The sequence below is a fragment of the Corvus hawaiiensis genome, chromosome 20 (assembly GCF_020740725.1).
Source record: "Corvus hawaiiensis isolate bCorHaw1 chromosome 20, bCorHaw1.pri.cur, whole genome shotgun sequence".
NCBI lineage: Eukaryota > Metazoa > Chordata > Aves > Passeriformes > Corvidae > Corvus > Corvus hawaiiensis.
In genome coordinates, this window is record NC_063232.1 from 5330909 (window position 1) to 5351775 (window position 20867).

The 20867-nt window shown below is 43.5% G+C and overlaps 1 protein-coding gene across 6 annotated transcripts in view; it reads right to left on the reverse strand.

The window, feature by feature from the left end:
- The window catches only part of TPST1 (tyrosylprotein sulfotransferase 1), a 32552-nt gene that overhangs the window by 3174 nt on the left and 8511 nt on the right, over window positions 1-20867 (reverse strand). For 2 of the 6 annotated variants that reach the window (XR_007207745.1, XR_007207742.1), the window contains exons 1-4: window positions 18064-18284; window positions 12238-13180; window positions 7146-7344; window positions 251-301 (exon numbers count right to left, since the gene is read on the reverse strand). Coding sequence is in view for 2 of the 6 variants with exons in the window: in XM_048324850.1 (XP_048180807.1) it covers window positions 251-301; window positions 7146-7344; window positions 12238-13085 (1098 nt within the window). In the remaining 4 variants the exon portion in view is untranslated. Of the gene's footprint in view, window positions 1-250; window positions 302-7145; window positions 7345-12237; window positions 13181-18063; window positions 18285-20867 lie in introns of those variants that run through there. The other 4 variants (XM_048324850.1, XM_048324849.1, XR_007207744.1 and 1 more) reach the window with 2 other exon arrangements.

Genomic DNA, 20867 nt, shown 5'->3' on the forward strand with positions numbered 1-20867 from the left:
GCTCAAATTTTCCTTCCATTTCACAGCAATATTCAAGCGGCTCAGGGTGACAAACACCACTCTTAACTCTGGAGTTACAGATGGATTCAGGAGAAGTTTGGGATGCTGAGTTCAAGATTCCACCTCACGGATAATCAGAAAATCTTGCCATCAATCAGAAAATCAAGCTCATGAAGAAGTGGTTTATAAAAGGCTGTTTGATATCATTTGCTGCTACACCCACAAAAAGGAAATTAATTCAATACTGTACCTGTGGCACTTCTTTAAGGAAGTCAGGAAGCTGAAATTCACCTTTATAGACCTGGAAAAACAGACAAAAAATTATACTACTCAAAGCCCTCATTCACTATTGTTTGAAATGCTGAAGAGCTTCTTAAGGGAAGGAAAACCAAAAGGAAAGAAGATTCTTTTGTATTATTAGCATCCACTAATTCTATGACATTAAATACATTACATATTTTGGCAATATATTGTCTTCTCTCTGGAGGATAATTTTTAAAAGCTCTTTCCTCCTGAGATTAAACATTCCAAAGGGGAAAAAAAAAAGTATTCTGTTCTTTTTTTTCCCCAAAAAGAAGTATGCTTGAAGAGTTTTACCATCCTGACTACTGAACCATAAAGACTGCTCATCCCAATGTCATGACTTTTGTGGTCTTGCGTAATCATTTCAAAATAAAAATGAAAAAGGGGTACAAACCTACTTAGAAAAATTCAATAAAGTCATGAAATGGAAATGGGGCTCCTCCAAAGCCTCGCTCCAAGCTACACTCCCTGGCTTGCGTCAAAGGAAGGAGATCCAGGAAGTCAGGGAATGTTTATGAACAATTTTCTCTGCTCTCCTATGAGCAGATGACCAGAATACAAAGCCTTCCCCAGCCTGTCAATATTCTGCAGTGGACTGGGACTGAGTCAGCTCTGAATTTCCTGCCCAGCAGATCCTGTGACTCACAGGAGATGGACTTGGGATTGGCAACTGCCATCCCAATCCATCCCTGGGATCCAAACCAGCAGGCTTCACTGAGATAGCAGGAATTCCTACACATACACATTGTGGCACTCTGTGCCTTCTGATATTCCATGGTTTAGATAAAACAGGAACAGCTCTCATCTGTGTTCAGCCAGGGGCCACTGTCATTCCCATGGGAACATTAAGGAAAGCCACCCTGGGCAGAAATTCAGTGTGTGGCTGTTGGAGCCTTGTTACACTGTAAATATTTATAAATGAAGGAGAGTATTTCTCATTTTGAGCTTTTATCCAAGCCATTAAAATGCAGGCTGTGTCCTGGAGAACAGGAATGGAAGTTACAAAACAACATTACCACAACAAAAATGTTACAGAATAACCTAAGCAAGGGTCACAAGGAAGAACAGTATTTTCTGTTAGATGGTGATGTTGGAAGGGACAGGAACCTTCACCTTTTCTGGGAATTCTTAAAAACATTTAGTCCTGATGGTGACAGCACTTTGTGACTGATTTAGAACCACAAGGACCAAACCCAAAGCTGTGTCTCCAGAATCCTTCTCCTTTCCTTCTCCTGCAATTATCACTCAGTCTAATTTTTATATTACACACCTATATTTGTGTCTGCTCTAAAAACTTCACCTTTGTAAGAACAGCATTTACCCCTAATAAGCATCTAATAGCAGATAGCCAAGGGCATTCACCCATCAGCAATATCAAGAAAAATAATGTCACTGGAAAGCAAATGTTTTGAGGATATTTCATATAATATTCACATGAAAATATCATCATTTACACAGCACAATTTACCAAGGCAAATCTAAGCAGTGGCAGGCCCAAGATTAGGTTTAATACACAAATTTTGGTTCAGAACTGACACTACCTAAAGGCTGGTTTTGTCAGGATGGAGACTGCAGTGAAACTGGTTTAAAGTAGTTCCAAAAACACTGAGTGGTCCCTTTTGAATCAAAACCCAGGGATCAACAGCAAACCAGAAATTCTAAAAACAATGACTCCATCTGCAGCCAAAGAAATTAAAGAGGCTTCAGATTCCAAATTCTTTTCTGACCAATTTGTAAGTCTAAAACACATCACTCACAGTGGCATTAGAGAGACAGAAGCAGGATATTGGAATTATTTCCAGTCCAAGCAAGAATTCAGTAAAATTGAGAAGAAATGGTGTTTACCATTTCTAAGGGAATTATTTTGCAAGTCCAAATGGAATTCCAAAAGAGGGGGATCTGGAGCCTGTGTCAGTTTGTTGTTCAGTGTTGGCAGTATTCAAGCTGTTCTATTAAAAAACCAAAACACATTCTTATAGCCAAACTGAATGCATGTCATTCTCAAAAAGAGATCAGAAAACAAGTTTCACATCCAGTTGCCTGAGAAAACCCTTTTAAATGCACAGGGAGAACCTCAGAACAGAAGTGTAACTTCTAATTCTTTTTTACAGAAGATTAAAGCATTTCTTTTCACCCACTATCCTGCCTGCTTTGGAAAGAGTCCCATTATATTTGGTCAGTTCCAGTACACAAAAATAATGGGGTTTTTTGTGTAAAAGTCACCCTGCAACCAAGTGTACTTGGGCTTGGTAAGCTTTAAAACATCCAGGTTGCAGAGTACAAGGCTGTTGATGTTTAACTGTAAAAGAGAAAAAGAAAGTAAATAAAGAACACTGGCAAAACCAGACCTGAGCCCCTTTCTAGAACCACTCCACAGCACGTGGAGGTACCCTCATCTTTCAGATTTTCCTGAACTTTTAAGGCAGCTTTAAAGGTTTACACAATTCTTCACCTCTGCTGGACCTGCCAAGGAAGGGCTATGTGAGATGTAAATGTTTACCCACAAGAGACAACACAGAGAGCAGGATTTTACACAGGCCCAGCGATGTCTGCCAAAAGGCAGCTTGCAACCACACCTCAGTTTGCATTTTGGTTGGTAATAACTCTCTTTATGGATTATTAATCATATTTATGTAGAGTTAAGGGGTTTGGAGGTTTGGTTTTGTTGTAAAAAGGAGATAGCAGCACCTCTGGAGAGAAACTACGCAGATGGGAATCCACATAGTAGAAGAAACACCCACTAAAGGGAATATTAAACAAATTTAGAGGACACTGAAAAAGTCTGTGCTGTCAGGGTCACAAGACAGATGGAATAACCCCCTAAATTTTGTTTTCAATATGAGAGAAAATGCCTACAAAGCCAAATGCCTTTATGATCAGGTTAATCAGTGAAAATGGAGATGCAGGGCCCTGAGCAGCTGGGCATTCACACATCTCTGACAGCACAATTATCCTCATGCTCTAGTATAAGTATACTTTTTACCTTTATCAGAGATTGCTCCTGCCTTTAAAATCTCAAAGACAAACTGCTGAAATCCTGGTTGTCATGGATGTTTGGACTCTAAACAGGAGATGGTTCCTCACAATTCAAACCAGGCATGAAACTGGAGCGAGTAAACTCTGTTTTTATCTGTAGATGTTAGCAGCAGCTGAACAGAAACCAGAGCTGGATAACAGCTTTGGGCTGTCATTAGAAGAACCACGTGTATTTGAACAGTCCTGCTGAAAACCACAGCTCTTTCTCTGGAGTTCTGTAACTTCCACCTCTGGATCTCTCCAGGGCAAGGAGCACAACTCCATGAAGAAGTTAAAAGAACTTACTGGAGTGTGTATTCCAAGCATACAAATTTATTTAGTGGGAAGGACGTGCCAAAGAAAATCTGATGTAATTCATTGCAGATGTGAGAGGAAACCACTCTGCCAACCATAACACAACAATACAGTTTCTCCTGGGCAGAGCTCTGCAGCTGGGAGCTGCTCTCTTCTTCTGCTGGGTTCTGGCAAACTGCTGACACTCACTTTTACACAATCTCGTAATAGTGATAAGGACATATCAGACACTGTTCTAACAAGGAGTGAAGCACTTTTGTATTTCACCCTATAGAGACTGGGCTACCAGCTCACACAGCTTAAATATTTGCATTTGCTGCATAATTTGCAGATGAAAACTTCATTTACTTCAGGATGTTGATTTCCTTTCTGTTCAGGATGTAAAATCTGTTAAAACTCTAGGGGGGAACAACAAGTAGCCAGTTATGTATCTCTAAGGAAGGAACCCTTGCAGTCATAAAATGAACAGATCAGCAACAGAATTACAAGAAAACCACAACATATTCAGTGATGGCAGAATCATCCTGCCTTGAAGAGGTCACATGCAGAGATCTGCTGAACAGCACAACCCTGGCCAGACCTTGCTCTCTCTGCTCTGCATTCCTTAACTGAGACAAGAGAAACTGTCAGAAAAGATAATATTGTCAGGCTTAACAGAAAACAGATAAACAGAAAGTTAATGGCTTTGTTATTGAAAACATCAGAAAAATCTGTTGAACTCGTGACTTCCTCAGTGCAGATCCTGTCAGAGATGTTTTATCTCCTAACATCCCACAGCACTGGGAGAGCAACACAAGAAGAGATGAAGTTCCCTTCATGCTCTGTTAGTTCCTGAAACAAAAGCAGAGATGTCAAAGTACAAACACAGGTTGCATCTTGTTATTTTTATGCTGTGCTGCAGGAGCACAGAAAACCAACCTCAGCATTTTGGTAACAGTCAGGTGAAAAATCCAAATTTAGCAGAGAGCATTGCTTCCCTTGCATTACCTACGAGGAGATAGCATTTCTAATTTAAGCACTGTCCTTTAGCTGGAGAAAATCATCATTTTGTCTCCAGACTGAAGAGGAAAAAGATATTTAAGCTGTACATATGGAAGTCACCAGCAGGGGACAGAAAAGGAGAAAAGAGGAATAAAGAACAGGACTTGGGTGTTCAGAAAGCTTAGGGAAACTAATATTTTACACCACACCAGCCATGTCTCTCCATTTTTCTCCAGTACCAGCCCTTGTTTTAGGCATTTTTACACTGCTGGTTCTCACTTTCATGATTAAGAGCAGCAGCTTTAAATTGCTGAGTGTTATTTTCACTGTTAAGTTCAATTTGTGGTCTTTTCCAAGAAGTGACAGATTTTGCTCAGCTTTAGAACCCTAAACTTTATCTGTTTTCAATGAATACAATTCAAGTTCTGTGTTCACTTTAAAGTCTTGGAGACCACAAATCTAAATCTATAAATAAACATAAATATAAGCATAAATGAGCTGCTTCCAGACACAGAATGAGCCAATAAATGGATATAAACAAGATACAGATATTCTTACTATGTACTGAAAAGCAACTCTGGAAAGACTTTCTTTGGACAGCTTCATCCACATTCCATATTCAAGATATCCAGTACAAAACTCTGGGAAAGGCTATCCCAGGTGAAGAAATTTAAAGAAAGCAAAAGCGAAAGAAGCACCACAGTGATTTACAAATTCAGCAGCCCAGAGTACACAGGAACACACTTAACTTGCCAAGTGCCACTTCCAAAAGGCTGGAAAAGCCCAGATTTATTTATTTATCCATTTAACTAAATGCTTTCTTCTCCAGGCTGCAAGGAATAAACTAGCACAGGTTCCTGGAGGAGCAAGGGAAACCCACAAAAGCTGTCCCTGATGGGTCAAACTCACACACCACAGTCTGAAACATTTTGAAATCTTTCTGTTGCTCCATTTTTAAAGAAATAATCTAAATTTTGAAGATGAACCATCTTTAACTCTCTTGCTCTTAGCATTCATTCAGAACATCACCCTCATTTTATCTGTACAAACCACACATGGAAATGTAATTTTGTCAAAGAACAAGTGACTAGAAAACTATAGACTGGGTACTACAATAAGCAACAAAATTAAAATGCTGTCTGGGGCTGTAAGTAAACCTATTAAATTAAAATAGCAGCCAAAATATTAATGAGTCTTCCATATGTTTGCAATATTTAGAGCAGCTTCAGTTTTTAACAGCTGCTCTTAGCAATAAACAAACAAATTATCCTTCAAAACAAACTTGGAAAAAGCCTCAGTAAACCCTCAGCCTTTGAAATCAGGCTTTAATTTCTTTAGAGAGATGCTCCTGGCTTTGTTTATTACCTGAATTTCTCTCTTGTATTTTGAAATCAAATACATTTCAAGAAGACACAGAAATCCAGACAATTTTTACAGCTTGGACTGAGCTTGCAACACACAGGTGGAAGCCTTAGAAAGGTCAGCAGGCTGTAAAAATCTGTGTAAATTTTATCAGTGAGACACAACCAATACAATTTGCAATTTCTAGTATTGAACACTATTTTTAACTGAGTGCAGAAAAGTTAATTTCTTTGTGAGCCTTTCAAAGCAGGGAACCTATAAATTGTAACCAAAAAAAGGTGGGTTACCTTTTCCATGCTGAGCTATCAGCAATTAATTAAAACAATCAACCTGCCAGCCTTTAATACACTGTATGTTTTTAATGACATTTTTTTCTAAAAAGAAATAATACAAAAGTGTTTAGAGGCTTCACAAACCCAAATTCCTTTCTCATTCCTATCTACCCCGTCAGTATTCCAACCAGTTTTTTCAGGATCAGAAGGCTGGTGGAAGACAGTCCTTTTAAATAGTTAATTCAATTTTTTTCCCTGATTACTCTGCTGCAGCAGCAAAAGTCACCTTCTTTTAATAAACTATACATGCCCAAAAGAACAGAAGCAGAGTTATTAATTCTATTTCCAACAATGGTAATGAGCTTTTCAACTGATACCTCCAGGGATAAACAGCTCTATAGCCTAACTACTCACATTCCAACAACATTAAATTCAGACTTAAAACCCTTAAGTTTAGATTAATCAGCACCAGACCTTCCTCCATCTTTGGGTTGTTCTACCAAGAATTGGAAAATCAGACATTTTGATCATCATGGGCTGTTTTCTATGGGTCATTTTTCAAACTTCTACGAGTTATTTGGGGTGTAATTTTGTGACAGAGCTTCTGCCAACTCTCATGTATAAAAAGCTGAGCTCATCCATCAAGTCTGAGGTCCAGACAAGAAAGCTTTTTCCACTGCTAACCAGTTCCCAACTATCTGGGCAGTTCTCAGCTGCACACACCAAGAAGCACAGCTCAAGGTCCTGAAGAATTCTTTCATTTTCCCCCAAGGAAAACACGTTGTAAAGTATCAAAAAAGTATCAGAAACAGACTTTAAAACCCCAGACCAAACCCAAGGCTCCTGCTCTATAGCTCATATCCATTTAGGCAGTAATTAAACACAAAAAAGCCTTACCCTCCTTGTGTTTTCCACCACTTTTTGATCTGGTTTCCCATAATTGGGTGGGTTGGCATAGGGATCATAGCCCAGTTTGGCCAGCATGGGGGCAATCACTGGCATGTCCTGCAGGACATCAGCAGGGATCTTCCCAACCCATTTGGACAGTGCTTCCACATTCACTGGCTTGATGACTTGGTCAGTGGATCTTTCAACCCTGAGGAAGGAGAAAAGAAATTTCTATTTTCCATTCCAACCAATACTTCTTCAATTGCATTCAGATCTTTAACTTGTTTTGTTTGGGTTTTTTTTTCCCCCCCATTCTTCTTCTTTCCCTCTCAAAATTTCATGTTTCTACAGAGCTGATGGGAAGTGAAGTTTTAATGAGAAGAATTTGCACAATATTTGCAGATGCTGCCTGGTTTAGGCTCTCACGCTGTGCTGGAGCAACTTTTTTATAGCATAAAGGCAGCAGAGAAAGCCCAAGAGCTGTTAAGTGAAAAGTAAGCACACACCTACACATAAAGCTGTTTTCCCACTGGCATATTCCCACATTTCCTGTTTAATTATCTTAGATGTATTAGAAGTATTCTAAATTCAAATCCATGTGATATTTCTTCTCACACCCATTCTGTGATTCATCTTTTACTTTTTTAACTTGTTTAATAAAAGAGAGACCTGAGATTGACAGAAAGCTACAAACTACAGAAATATTTTTTATAATCATTCCTTTGATTATTTGGTGTTTACACAGTTCTTAAAAATATTTAGAAAAGAGTTGATTTCTTGTTCATTTAAGCAACAATCCTAATGTAATTTTCATTTTTGCTCTACTTTTGTGGAGTGTTTTCGTTGTGTTTTCTTTTTCCAGGTTAAAAATCTGGCACTGCTTTGTTCTGCCACATTCCTGCCTTCTTTACACACAACTTCTTGACTGTGCTTATTTCAGGCTGAGTAATTGAAAACTCTCTGATTTTTTTACTCTAAATAATTTAATTGTTTTTTCCTGACCTCAGAAAGAGTTTGGACATTATTGGATATATAAAAGGAGTATTTCTATCAGCCTCAAAGCTGATGCTGAGCACACAGCTGCCACCTTGTTCCTCTTTTTCACTTCTCATCAGAGCTAAAATCCTTCCAGGACAGAGGCAGGAAATCAGTCATTCAGTGCTGGAAGGTCAGGAAAGTGAAATAAAATTTAAGTACAGTCAACAAAGAACAAACCAGACAGGGACATGATCATAAGGAAACTGTCTTGGCAAGCAGGGCCTTCAGACCGGTGTTTCATGGAAGCTGAAAAGGATCTGACAACAAGAAAACCTCTAAAACAACCCTGGAATTTTCAGCTTTATCCTCTTCAAGCATTACCAAGGACTCAAAACCAAAAGCAGGATCTCAGAAGGGGATTTTGGGACCAGGGAGTTGTGACTAAAGTCAACCTTCCTGAGGGTTGTTGGCCTGAGCTCACAAGTTTGGATGGAAAACTAAAAATTCAGGCAGGTTTGTTTTTTTTTTTGATCTTTCTAATTAGAAGATGAACATCTGACTCCACATTGAATTAGCAAGAAAAGAGCTGCTAAGAATTGAGATTCAGAAGTTCAAAGCAGCAAGGCAGAGGCCAAAGCACCACAAGAGTCAGGAGTCCAGAGGTGGATTGGGACACTCAGGAAAAAATTACCACGAGATGTTTGAAAAATGGAAGATTTAGGGTTCTCAGACAGAGCCAGCCAAGGCCAAAACCCCTTCACCAGAACTGCAAATTGATTTAAAATCAGGATGATGATACTGGGAGAAGCAGGTAATGGGCCTGGCTAAAAGCTTGCTGGACCCTCAAAAAAAAAAAAAAAAAAGAAAAAAAGAAAAAAAAGGGTGTTACAGATCAATTTGAGCCTAAATTTGTACACATATGGATTCCTCATCCTGATGTCAAATTGTCAAATTTTAAATGTGTGTTTTGTCCCTCTGGAATTTTAGTCTTTGGTAACAATACCCTCAGCATGAAACACTTCCTGGTGATTGATAGCAGGGACTACATTTAGCTGCTCCCAAGCACTCATAAAAAATACCCTGCTCCACACTTGGCCTGCTTAAATCCCCTTCTGTCCCTTCAGTTAAGGTGGGAAGGAAAATAAAACCATTTGTGGGAAAGATTCCTCAGATAAAGAACTTCTGAGGACTGTGGGGGAAGACAGATTGGGGACAGGAGGAAAGAAACACCTAAAAATTCAAACAGAAAAACAAGAAAACCCCAATTCTTGAGAAAATTGATGATATGTGCCTATGGCAGTGATTCCAGCTCCCTGCAAAACCCCAGGAAGTTCCAGCTTTGGAAGCAGCTGGAAGCACAGCACACAGGACTAACCCCAAATAATTCTGCATCTGTACCAGAATCAAACGAGAGCTATGTACTAAATATAGTAAATTCTGAAGTAATTCTGCCTAGACAGCTATTTCCATAATAAACCTAATAAAAATTGCTCTAGAGGGGTTGACATTTCTTTACATCAGTGGTCAGCACAGCTGCTTTCACTTAGGAAAATGCCAGAGCTCAATTAACAATCCTGGTTAGAGCATAGAGTCCATAATGCATTCCTTCAACAGCCACGTTGGCAGGGATTTCAAACCACAGAAAATTTCACACTCCTACAAATCCTGCACTGCACATCCCTCTAGCCCTTGCAGTGATTCTGGATAAAAATCAAACTAAGGGGTGAGAAATAAATGCTGAAACATTTATTTTTTGTTAGCAGGTAATAGTATTGTTATAAAGGTCTTTTAGTGACACTGTGATCTCCTTCTCAAAATGTTTTTAAGTATCTCAAAATGACAAAAACTTGTCAGATTTCTCTTCAAAAAATACCTCCAGGCATCTTAGGTTGGACCTGAGCCAGCAGTATGGATCTGAAGTGGATGCTGAGCCTGTCTGGAAGATCTGGAGGTCTTACAGGTGAGTGAAAGATGATTAAAGCAGGGGGCTCTGCTTGTTTTCATGAGTTTTTACACAGTATCACAGCTGGGGATGGCAAACCCAGCAGGTTTTAACTGGTACAGAGACATCAAACTGGGAAATCTCAATTTCCCCCCTGCACAGTTTCAACTGGAATCATATAAGTACACAACACAGGCACTTATGTTGAAGGTTTTCATATGCACTGGGTTTTCTACAGCCCTTGAAAGCCTGAGTCACTGAAATCATTATCAAATCCTGCAACTGAAAACCAAATTTCACCACCCACTGCAAGGGTATTTGATTAGATAAACCCCACCCCAGACATAACACCCATTACTCAGTCTTTTTCCACCACTGCCAGAGCCTCCTGAAATCAGAACTTGCTTCCACAGATCATCTCCTGAGAGATAATAGAAGCATAAAGAGCTCTGTGACCAGACTGAATTGAGGGTCACAAGAACATGTCCATACTCTTAAATGTGAAAGTTTCACTAAAAAAAAATAAACACGAGGCCACATTTTACTTTGAACAATCCATTTTCTTAATTTTTAGAAACAAATATTCTCAACTCCTCACACCCCATTCCACCAGATCTAATAAGAAGTATCAGTAAGAATTCAGCAAGGTTATTGAGTTTTAGAGTATGAAGGTCCATTAATTTTTAAAAACGCCAATCTGGAAGCTGTAAGGCAGTAATATTTTACTAGAAATGGGATTATACAGGGTTATTTTTTACAGGACACTTAACAAAGCTTGGCAACCACTCATTTATCTCAGTAAAAATAAGTTACCCCCACTGAGCTGCTGCTGAAGCAGCAATGAACTCCAGGAATTAGGGAAAAGTTCCCATGTGGATCAGCTTCCAGGGAGGTATCACAGTGCCCTGCTCCAGGTTAATGTTTCCACAAGGCCTCAATCTGTCATCAAACAACACTGGCAAAAAAAAAGGGATGAGATCCCTTCCTGATAACTCTGAACACAGTGGAGGCTGTTTCTTCAGTGGGAATGGTGATGTGAAACCTCCAGATTGTAAATATACAATTGTTACTTGAGTTTTAAGTTCTCTTTGTAATCACTGATAATAATTTCATATTTGCTTTCAATCAAATGCCCTTACAATATATTAGAAAATCCATAGCCATGTTCCTAGGCATTAAATAAAGAAAATCTCCCCATTTTTATTTCTCAAAACTGGAGTTTAAATAAATAGAATCACTCTGTAACAGTCTGTGTGTGCTTGCTGTGCAAGTTGCCTCTTACTCAGAAGCACTTGGCCAGTGCTGATTATTCAAAATCCAGAAGTTGAGTAATTTAACTGGGCAGGCCTTGCTGCTGGAATATTCTTATTCAATATTTTAAAACTTAATCTGGTGGATTCAAAAATAGGAGAAGTGTCAAAAATTGACATTTTTCTCTCTCAATGTAAAGATGAAACAGCTTCTGTATTTCAGTTGTTCAGCTGTGAACAGTGGCAAGGAAACCAGAGGAGTTTAACTAGAGAATTAATCAGATTTTCTTTTAACAACACCCATCTTGGTTTTCTAAGCAGAGCTGGATTTGGGTTTCTGAAAGTAGCTAGATCAGGTGCACAGATGGCCCAACAGAATCATGAGAGATTTGCTTACAACAAGGTTAATTTTCATCAAAATGCTTGTCCTTTTAGGAGCACATGCCAGGAGAAAAGCTGCCAACTCTGCTTTCTATTCTCTTGGAGCAGTTTCTCGAGTTTCCTGGAAGAGGATGTTCTTGGCAAATACAACTCCGAGGCCATTCCTGCACTGACAACAATATTGTTGCTGAAATCAAATGGGTGATCTTGCTAGGATGGGTAACACCAGTCTAGATAAAACAGCTCAGGTTTATTTTGGGGGACAGAGAAAAGCAAAGCTGATATCAGATGTTCAAATTCAAGTTAGCCTTGACCATTAGAAGTTTGTTCTTTTGTTATACACCCACACACACATTAGTGGGACAATTGTTCAGCAGAACCAATCTGAGACTGCAATTTGTTAATTAGCAGTGACTTTTAGCAGAATCCTTTTCCAGATTCATCATAAATCAGCTGCCCAAGGGAGAAACTGCAATCAAGTTATGACTTTTACATGCAAAATGTGCTATTTTAGAACAACACAAGGTGAAGGATGAAGGCTTATACTTACTTGGAAAGAGAAACCCCCCCTGCTTTTCCAATCATCTCCTCATGGTGCAGCACTGCCTGGTTCCATGGGATGTGCAGGAACTTGAGGAGAGTCCTCATCCACCTCTCAGGATGCAGCACCAGCTGTTCATAGTGCACCAGCATGCACCTCTCAAAGCCCACCTCCATGCACTGGTTGTACATGGTTTCTATGGCACGGTTCCACTTGGTCAGGCAGTCCCTGTAGCTGTTCAGGTCAAAGCCAGCTATTGTGACTTTCCTGGAGATCATGGAATGCACAGATGCGCGGCCATCTCGGACCATCAGGAGGAATTTGGCATTAGGGAAAATTCTGGCAAGATAAGTTAAGGATTTTAAAGCAAAAGGATCTTTGTTACACAAGTACGGAGCGGGCTCGCCGTGTTTCACGATGATCTCCAACAAAAACGCCTGCATGGCTGAATCCAGCACCTCATCCGTGACTCCAGCCTCATCCAGGCGGATTTTTTCCTTGCTGGACCTGGCCCACATCTGCTTGACCGCCAGGATCCTGGGGATCACCCTGGTCTCCTCCCCGCAGCGGATGTCGGGGTGCGCGTCCAGCATGGCGCGCATCAGCGTGGTGCCGCTGCGGGGGACGCCGCCGATGAAGATCAGGGGCATGTCCTTGCTGTAGGGCAGGCTTCTGTTGGCACTGGCACTGGGGGCTGTCCTCAGCGTGCCCCTGGCACTGTCCCCCCCCCTCAGGGGCTGGCTGCGCTCCTCCATGCGGTGGTGGCACTCCATGGCGTGCTGGCCCAGGTAGAACACGGTCACCGAGCTGATCACCAGGCAGGCCAGCAGCAGGTTCTGCTTCAGCTTCCCAACCATCTTGGGAGAGAGTCACCTCAATAAAGAGACCTCCTACTCCAAATTATCCTCTAGTTCACGTGCCATGGGAATCCTAATCCAAAATAAATTAAGGTCTGGCAAGCGGAGAAGAAAATTTAAAAAAACAATTAGAATTTTTTTACAGTAAATCAACACAGAAATTACTTTTCCAAGAAATGAGACAAGATTAAGTCTGAAACCCCAAAATACAAGCAAGGTTTCTTCTTATTTTTCTTTCAGTTTGGCTTCATAAAACTGTGTTATTCAAAAGTCATTTTTTATTTCTACAGATGAGACAAAAAAGACTATTAGAGATGATTTCTAGACATGCATTAAGAGTCTGAACAAAACTTGTAGATAGAAAAAAAAAGTCAAAATCTGTCTGTTGAATTCCATTTCCAAGAAGGACTAAGAACATGCCATGTTTTATAGTGAGTATCAGAGGATTATATCCAACAATGGCTTAGATAAATCTTTATTCTGCTGCTGGGTGACTGTATCTTTATTTTTCCCATTTCTAACAGTTCATATATAGACAATAATTTTATCTGTGTTCTGTAGCTCACCTGCTTTGGATTTTCAGATCAGGTAGGCTGAAAACTGACTCTTCTTCCCAAAATTCCAATGAAATAAGTACTCTAATGGAATTTTTAAGGAAGAGCTGGCTGCTCAGGGCTGAAATAGTTCACTGAGCACTCTGAATCACAGATGCTTTTAATTGGGAGGAGCTCCAAGTACGGAGGTACCGCCAACATTTTAAATGATTGGCTTCCTCCAAGCTTTTCCATCTCTGTCAGCACTGCAGGACACATCCCTGAACGGAGAAGATCCTTCTGCCTGCTCCCTGCTCTCTCCCCAAAGCATTATCCACTTAACCTTTTCCTCCTAAGATCCAGTTGTTAGCTGGAAAATTCCTGATTTGAGCAAGGTTCTCCAGCCCTGTCCCTGTTTTATGGGAATGTGCAGCCAGCCAGCAGCCAGAGGACAGAATTCCCACTTAGCAGTGGGGAAAAGAAGGGAATTCCTCACGCAGGAATCTGTCACAGTATTTTTCTCTGGCAGTGCATCCAACAGAATGTTTTGCCCTTCACATTAACAAAGCTTATTCCAATCAACAGTTGTCACAATACTCCACTCAAAGTTCAGCTTTTAGTCTCTTTTACCAAATTAAACTCAAATATAACTCAAAGATTAATCCCCTTCTTTTCCTGTGAAGTGGCCAACACTCTCTGGCCAGAACAAGGAAAGATCTTTGGGATAAGGATGACATATGGAAATTGCTGCCCTTCTGCAAACAAACCCCACCTTCCCCTCCTCCCCATGAGTAAGTGCTCTGGAGCACATCTGTCAGCCTGAAGGATTATAAAAGTTATTATTGCTCTGCTGTTAACAGGAATTAAATTGACAGCGGTTCAAAATCACAACACGGCAATCAGCAATCCCTTGGCAGCTTTTAAGGTGAGCTTTGAAATGATGTGGGGTTTTTCTACCTGAGAAGAGCCAAGTGCCACTCACCTCACAAGCACAGTCAACTTTTACTAAAAATATCCCAGAACAAACCCCACAATCACCCAAACAAACACAACCCACTCACACAAAACGAGCTGAGGAAGTTGTAGAAGACTGCAATGGTAGAGAGGCCTTTGGCAGCAAGTTTCAAGTGTCAGAATAAAAAGAATTCCCAGAAAAATGTATGTGGAACTCAAAAAAAAAAAAAAAGAATCTACAAGTTTCATCACAAGACAGTGCAGCCAAGCAGAATTGTTTGTAAGTGAATTTTCTGCCCAGAAAAGTCAGGCCTATGAGTCAGCCCTGAGATGATGTTAGCACAGCAAAACTGAGTGCTTTGCTTTGTTTCCATCTCCTGCACATACTTAATTCTCCTGCCCTCTGCCTCCACGCAGCAAGTCAAGACCTTTTTCCTCAAGTTCATCCAAAAAATGTTGAAAATTTTTAGCTTAGTCAAGAGGCAAGTCATTCATTTGTATTTTATGCTAGTACAGTATGGGGGCTGTTGGTGTTTAAAACATTCCCTGCCAGAGGCAAAAAAAAGACGCTCCATCACCAGGCAGTAACAATGAATCCTCTGGAGCTCCAGAGCTCAGCCTTCCACTTGGGAGGCTGGAAAGGGAGCACCTCCCTTCTGTTCAACCAGAGCTTTTCCAGGGCTAAGCTGAGAGGGCAGTGACAGTGGCATCACCCATCTCAAGATAAACCCTAACCCCCCCCCCCACACATATAAAGCATTTCTCAGTGATTAGCTTGTCCTCTGCTTCCATGGCTTGAACTCCTGGCTCAGATTCTGGCCATGAGATCTCCTTCTGGGAAGAGCACAACTTAGATTTTATGGGATATGTTTTGTTCCTGATCCACCCAAGTGCAGTGAACAACTTTCCCTTGTAGTTCCCGCTGTAGGAACTACAGAAATGTTTTCACACATTTGCATTCCCTTGAACTTAGGCTTTTCTGATGGGTTGGTTTAAATGTAAAGCTCTGAAAAATGTAAGAGGACAGAGTTTGAGCTCTACTCTTCTGGAGAACTTTGCTGGGAGGAAAGATCACACTCAGCTCTGTGTCAACAAGCCACGAGGCTCCACAGGCATCCTCAAACCCATTGTCACTCTCTTGGAGAAGGAGAAATGAAAATGTTGTTAGGACTTTAAAAAGTAAATGTCAACTCTATCAGTTTCTTCCCTGCCTTTTCCTCCACCTTTCGCTTTTTCTCTCTTAAAAGAAATACTGGAAAGGCAGCAGATACTGGGAATTCTCAAGAATCATCCTCAAAACAAGATACATTTAGAAACTGAAGAGATATTTCTTAGAGGAACTTCTATACTAAGCTCTTTCAGCATCCCTAAAGGAAAGTTTAAGGAAGGAATCCCATGAAAGCTTCCCTTCAATGAGCTGCTTTGATTGTGGTTGTCTGTGTGTGTTCACCACAGAAGACTGCAAAGGAAAGCCAGCAGCACATGATAATGGTAGAGCACAACACCAGGGAACAGCACTGAAATAGCCACACAACACCACTTCCAGAGCCATCCAAACCATCACAGCCTCATTTAGCAGACAGTTCCCAAAATAACTGGAGTATTCAGGAAGCAGTTTTATCCCTCTGCACAATCACCTTAATGATTCCCCCAAAACTGGATCTGTTACCACCAGTCACAGATCAGAATCTGCACAAGGAAGCAAATCCCAAGCAAAAAACTCAAAGCTAAAAATAAAAATCAAGAAGCCTTGAGTTGCAAGTCCATCTTTAGCTATTTAAGCCCTCATGGCCTTCAAGCCCTGCAGCTGTTTGCCCCAGATTTCTCCTCCCATTAATCCTAGAGTAAAAAAAAAAAAGGATGATAAAATAGAAGGAATAATTTTTATTCACCTCCACAAAGAAACAAAGACTCCACAAATAAATAAGGAGTAAATCACCTGGCATGAAAACATCTGGAATGAAAGACAGCCAACTCCTAGAATGATAGAACAAAGTTGGACAAGATTAGTATCAGGGAATGCAGATGTGAGAACAACTCTCCCTTATAGCTCACGCTGCAGGAACTGTAGTAATGTTGGTCACACATTTGCATTCCTTGAACCTACTTTTTTTGGCTGTTTTTTTTTTTTAATCTGAAGCCCTGAAAAATTTAAAACACCAAATTAACCTTCATGACTGCTGAATCTGGAGTTTCCATATCAGGGAATACAACATACAACTATGTAATAATGTCATGATTTCTATTACAACCGCATTATAAAGAGTATAAAAAGATGTGCTCATACATATTCATTTCCATTTTGTCATCAAAGCACTCAAAATTCAACACTTTTAGGTTTTTCAACATTTAAGGCCTCTAAAGTGACTTTAAAACCCCAGATAATTAAAAAGCTCTGCTTCAACGTAAAGGAAATATCTTTATCCAATCTACTCTACTTACATCTATAATATATACAGCAAATTATCTGGATTTGCATAGAGAATGGTCAAAAAAGAGTTACCAGCGTGCTCCTGGTTATGCAAGAATACACAGTATTTGTGAAGTTCTACAGTTCCTGCTAGAGAACAATTCAACAAAAGGAATTTTACTGGCGACACACAGAGGCTTCGAGCTCTCTAAAGTTATGCTTAAGAGAAGAAAAAAGGGAAAAAGAGAGGAAAAATGTCACACTGAGAGCAGATGAGCTCCTGTTCTGTGCCTTTCTCTGTGTGCTCCTCAGAGGGATTTCAGCACTCTGTTATACACCGAGGTACTGCGGAGAATCGAACGACTTAATAACAGTAAAAACATCCAGATCTACAAAAATTCGCACGGCACATTCACAATAACAATCGCAAATGGCAACGGCGGCAGCAAACCCACTTCCAGCTAAGGGACAGATTAAATCTACTGCTATAAAACTATAAAACTGTAAGGCTGTAAAACTATAAAGCTGATGGGGCTTGGAGCACCCTGGTCTAGGGAGGGTGTCCCTGCCCGTGGAAGGAGATGATTTTTAGGGTCGCTGCCCAGCCAAGCCATTCCCCGCCTCTGTGGCTGTGCCACGCTGTGTTCGCAGGTACAAACCCAGCGCTCCAGCACCATCTCCGGGGCCCGCCTGCCTTCCCCGACACCGAACAAAGGCACCCGGAGCGCCGGGAGCCCCTGCCGCGACTTCTCCCGCCCGCAGGGAAACTTTGGGAATTACCCGGCTGGGATCGGCCGCGGGGAGCAGCGCGCCCGCCCCTCCGCGCATCCCCGGCTGCACTGCGGGACTGCCCTGCCCGGCCCGGCCCGGATCCCCCGCGGGCAGCGGGGCCGGCACCGCGGGGACCGACCCGCTCCTGCCGCCGCCTCAGGCCGCGGCCCCCCCAACCTGACCACGGCGGCGGCCCCGGGCGGGGCAGGGCGGAGCGCGGCGGGCACGGAGAGCGGCGGGCACGGAGAGCGGCGGCAGCCGGAGCCCGCCCCGGGCCCGCCTCAGGTGCGCGGCGGGCGCGGCCCCTCACCTGCGCTGCTGCTGCTGCTGCTGCTGCCGCCGCGCCGGGCTGGAGCCGCGCAGCAGCGGCACCGCCGCCCCTCCGCCGCCGCGGCTCCGCTCGGGCACCATCGCAGTGGATAGGGAGCGGGATAAGGAACGGGAATGGGAACGGCACCGGGAACGGCACCGGGAGCGGCCGCGCCGCTGCCGCCACCTCCCCTCAGCCGCGCGGCTGCGGCTGCCATGGAAATCACAACCACGCCCTGATTGGTCGCGGGCCTCGATGTGTCGCGGGCCGCGGTTGGGCCGCCGCCGATGATTGACAGCCGGAGGGGGCGCGGCCGGGGCCGTGTCCCCGCCCCGCCCCGCACATCTGGCGCGCACAGCTGGCGGCGGGCGGGGCGCGCGCGCGCGCACATCTGGGCGGCGGCGCCGCGCGAGCGTCTGGAGGGGGGACCCCACGTGCGCCAGCGTCTGGCCAGATGTGCCAGGCAGATGGTGGCGGCCGGGAGCTCACGCCGCGATATCGCCCCCTTTGTTAACCGAAAATTATTCTTATTCTTGAATATTTTACAGAGAAAGCTCTGTCCCGAATTCTGCCCCCCGGCTCGGCTTTCGGAGGTGAAACCACCCAAAACGCACAGCCCCGCTGAACTGGGCGAGCAGCTGAAGTGCAGCGCTCCAGCTGCCCCATAAATTGAGAGAAACTCGGAATACTTTCAGAGGCACGAGGTGCTGACAGCCTGGCTCAGGGCTCAGGTGTCCCCTGGGGTCACACACCTGTTCTGCAGCAGACGGGAAGCGCCAGCCATGTGCCCACCACGTGTGCAACTGGGAAAACATCTGGAGCAGCGTCAGGCTGGAGCACGAGCCGGAGCCTGCGCCAGCTGCTGGCACAAATCCCAACTCTCTGACCCACAGCTGGGTGGAGCAGCCAGGAAAGGAGTGAGGGTGACTTGCATCAGTTCTGTGCCCCTGGAGGTGCAGCTTTATAAGGAAATCCACATCTTTAGATGAACTCACCTCTTAAAAAGCGTGGCCTAAGGCCATCCTGACCCCTTCATTCCCAGTGCTCCTGTGGAAAGCCAGGTTTAGTTCCTCAAGAGCAGGAAAACAGGTTGAGTTGGACTTGGTAACGTTAACAGAGTGACAGGCTGGGCTAAAGCTAAATCCAACTGAAAACACATTTCTTCTTCACAAAAAGAAGCCCAGATGCAGATGAACAGCCTGCAGAAATGTCAGTGCTGCTGCAGGGTCATATCAAAGGGAACAATCCCGTGGGACATTCCCCCGATTTGTGTTGCCTGCCAAATGGGAGGGGGGGGGGGGGGGAGGCAGGAGGGGCAGGAATCAGCCAAAGGGATTTAACACCCCAAAATTCCATCTGGGAAAAGCCACAGTGAGAGTGGAGAAGCATCTCTGTCCAGAGGTGAATGTGGCTAAGAAAATCAGTATCTGCCATGCAAGCAGGTACCTGTCTTGATGACAAGGATAATTATTTTCATTCTCTGAAAACCTCTGCCCTGGAAGGACTGAATTTCCAGAGTACCCAACACCTGTAACGCCTTTAAATGTGCTCAGAGAGCTGCTGGGAGCACAGAGAAACCCACAACTCCTTTCAAAGGTGGCAAAATCCCTTTCAAATTCCTTTTCCCTGACAGCTATTGATGAGGAATAAACGTCCTTTGCTCCCAAATGCAGACGGATTTGAAGCAACGATTTCAAGATGAAACAATCCCTCTCCCGTTTCCAGTAAGTTTGCCTCAATCCATTAAGCAGCACTTTTCAGATGGCTTTATTGGTTTTTCTTTTATGGCTTTCACTGTGACTCACACAGATTGCCCCTTTTAAAGCCTTCCAATCAAACAGTGCCTCCGGGAGGGGGAAATGCTTGTTCTCCAAGGGAAAAGGGGGAAACCAGCGCTGCTGGATGGAGCAGATGGAAATGCTGGATGCAGAGGGTGCCCCACGCTGAGCTCTGCTTTAATCAATGCTCACCCGGCAGCCACAGATCAAATAACCCAGCAAATATTGCACAAATATTGCACCAAGGGATGGCTGGGTGCAGACAGAGCTCGGCTGGAGGATAAACACCCCGAGAAGGGGCAGCATGAACGGCTCAGCTGTGACATTTGCATTGGCCTGTCCCTGTTTTGTTCCAGGAAGTTGGGAATGATTCCCCCTCGAAGCACGGGATGAAGAATGAGCCCGGGAGCAAAGGTGCAGCTCAGGGGGAGCGGGACAGTGCTGCAGGGTCACAATCTGGGGTTTGCTGAGCTCTAAGAGGAGTAGGAGTAGTTGCTGGTGGCTGTTTTTCCCTGTTTTTCCCTGATCACTGTCATGGCTTATGGTTGTTCCCATGCTCTCAGTTCCAGCTGTGTCAGCCACAACATCACCCAGACTTTTCCTCCACATGGCAGAGAGCAGCTGGCCGTCACTGCCTGGTGCAGGGCAGTGCAGGAGCCAGGCACACCCTGCACAGCCTCGGGCAGCTCAGACTGTCCCAGCTCCAGCAGCACGGACAGATTTTGCTGCCTGGCACCCACCCAGGGCCCTCCCGGGGAGCAGCATCTCTGCTGCCACATCCCACGAGCTGCTGAGCCAGCGTGGGAGCCAGCAAAGGCCCCAGCACTGCTGCCCTGACCTCTGCTAGCTGGACTCTGGCACATTCACAGGCCAAAAGGAGGCTTTTTTTCCTTCCCTGGACTTCCCAATCCAACGCTTTTCCTGCCACCAGCTCCACTCCAAGAGTATTCTTGAATTCAAGTCCGGTGTGATATTGAAAAGCTTGCTGCTCCAGATAGCCTGGCCCTTATCCAGGAGCGATTTACC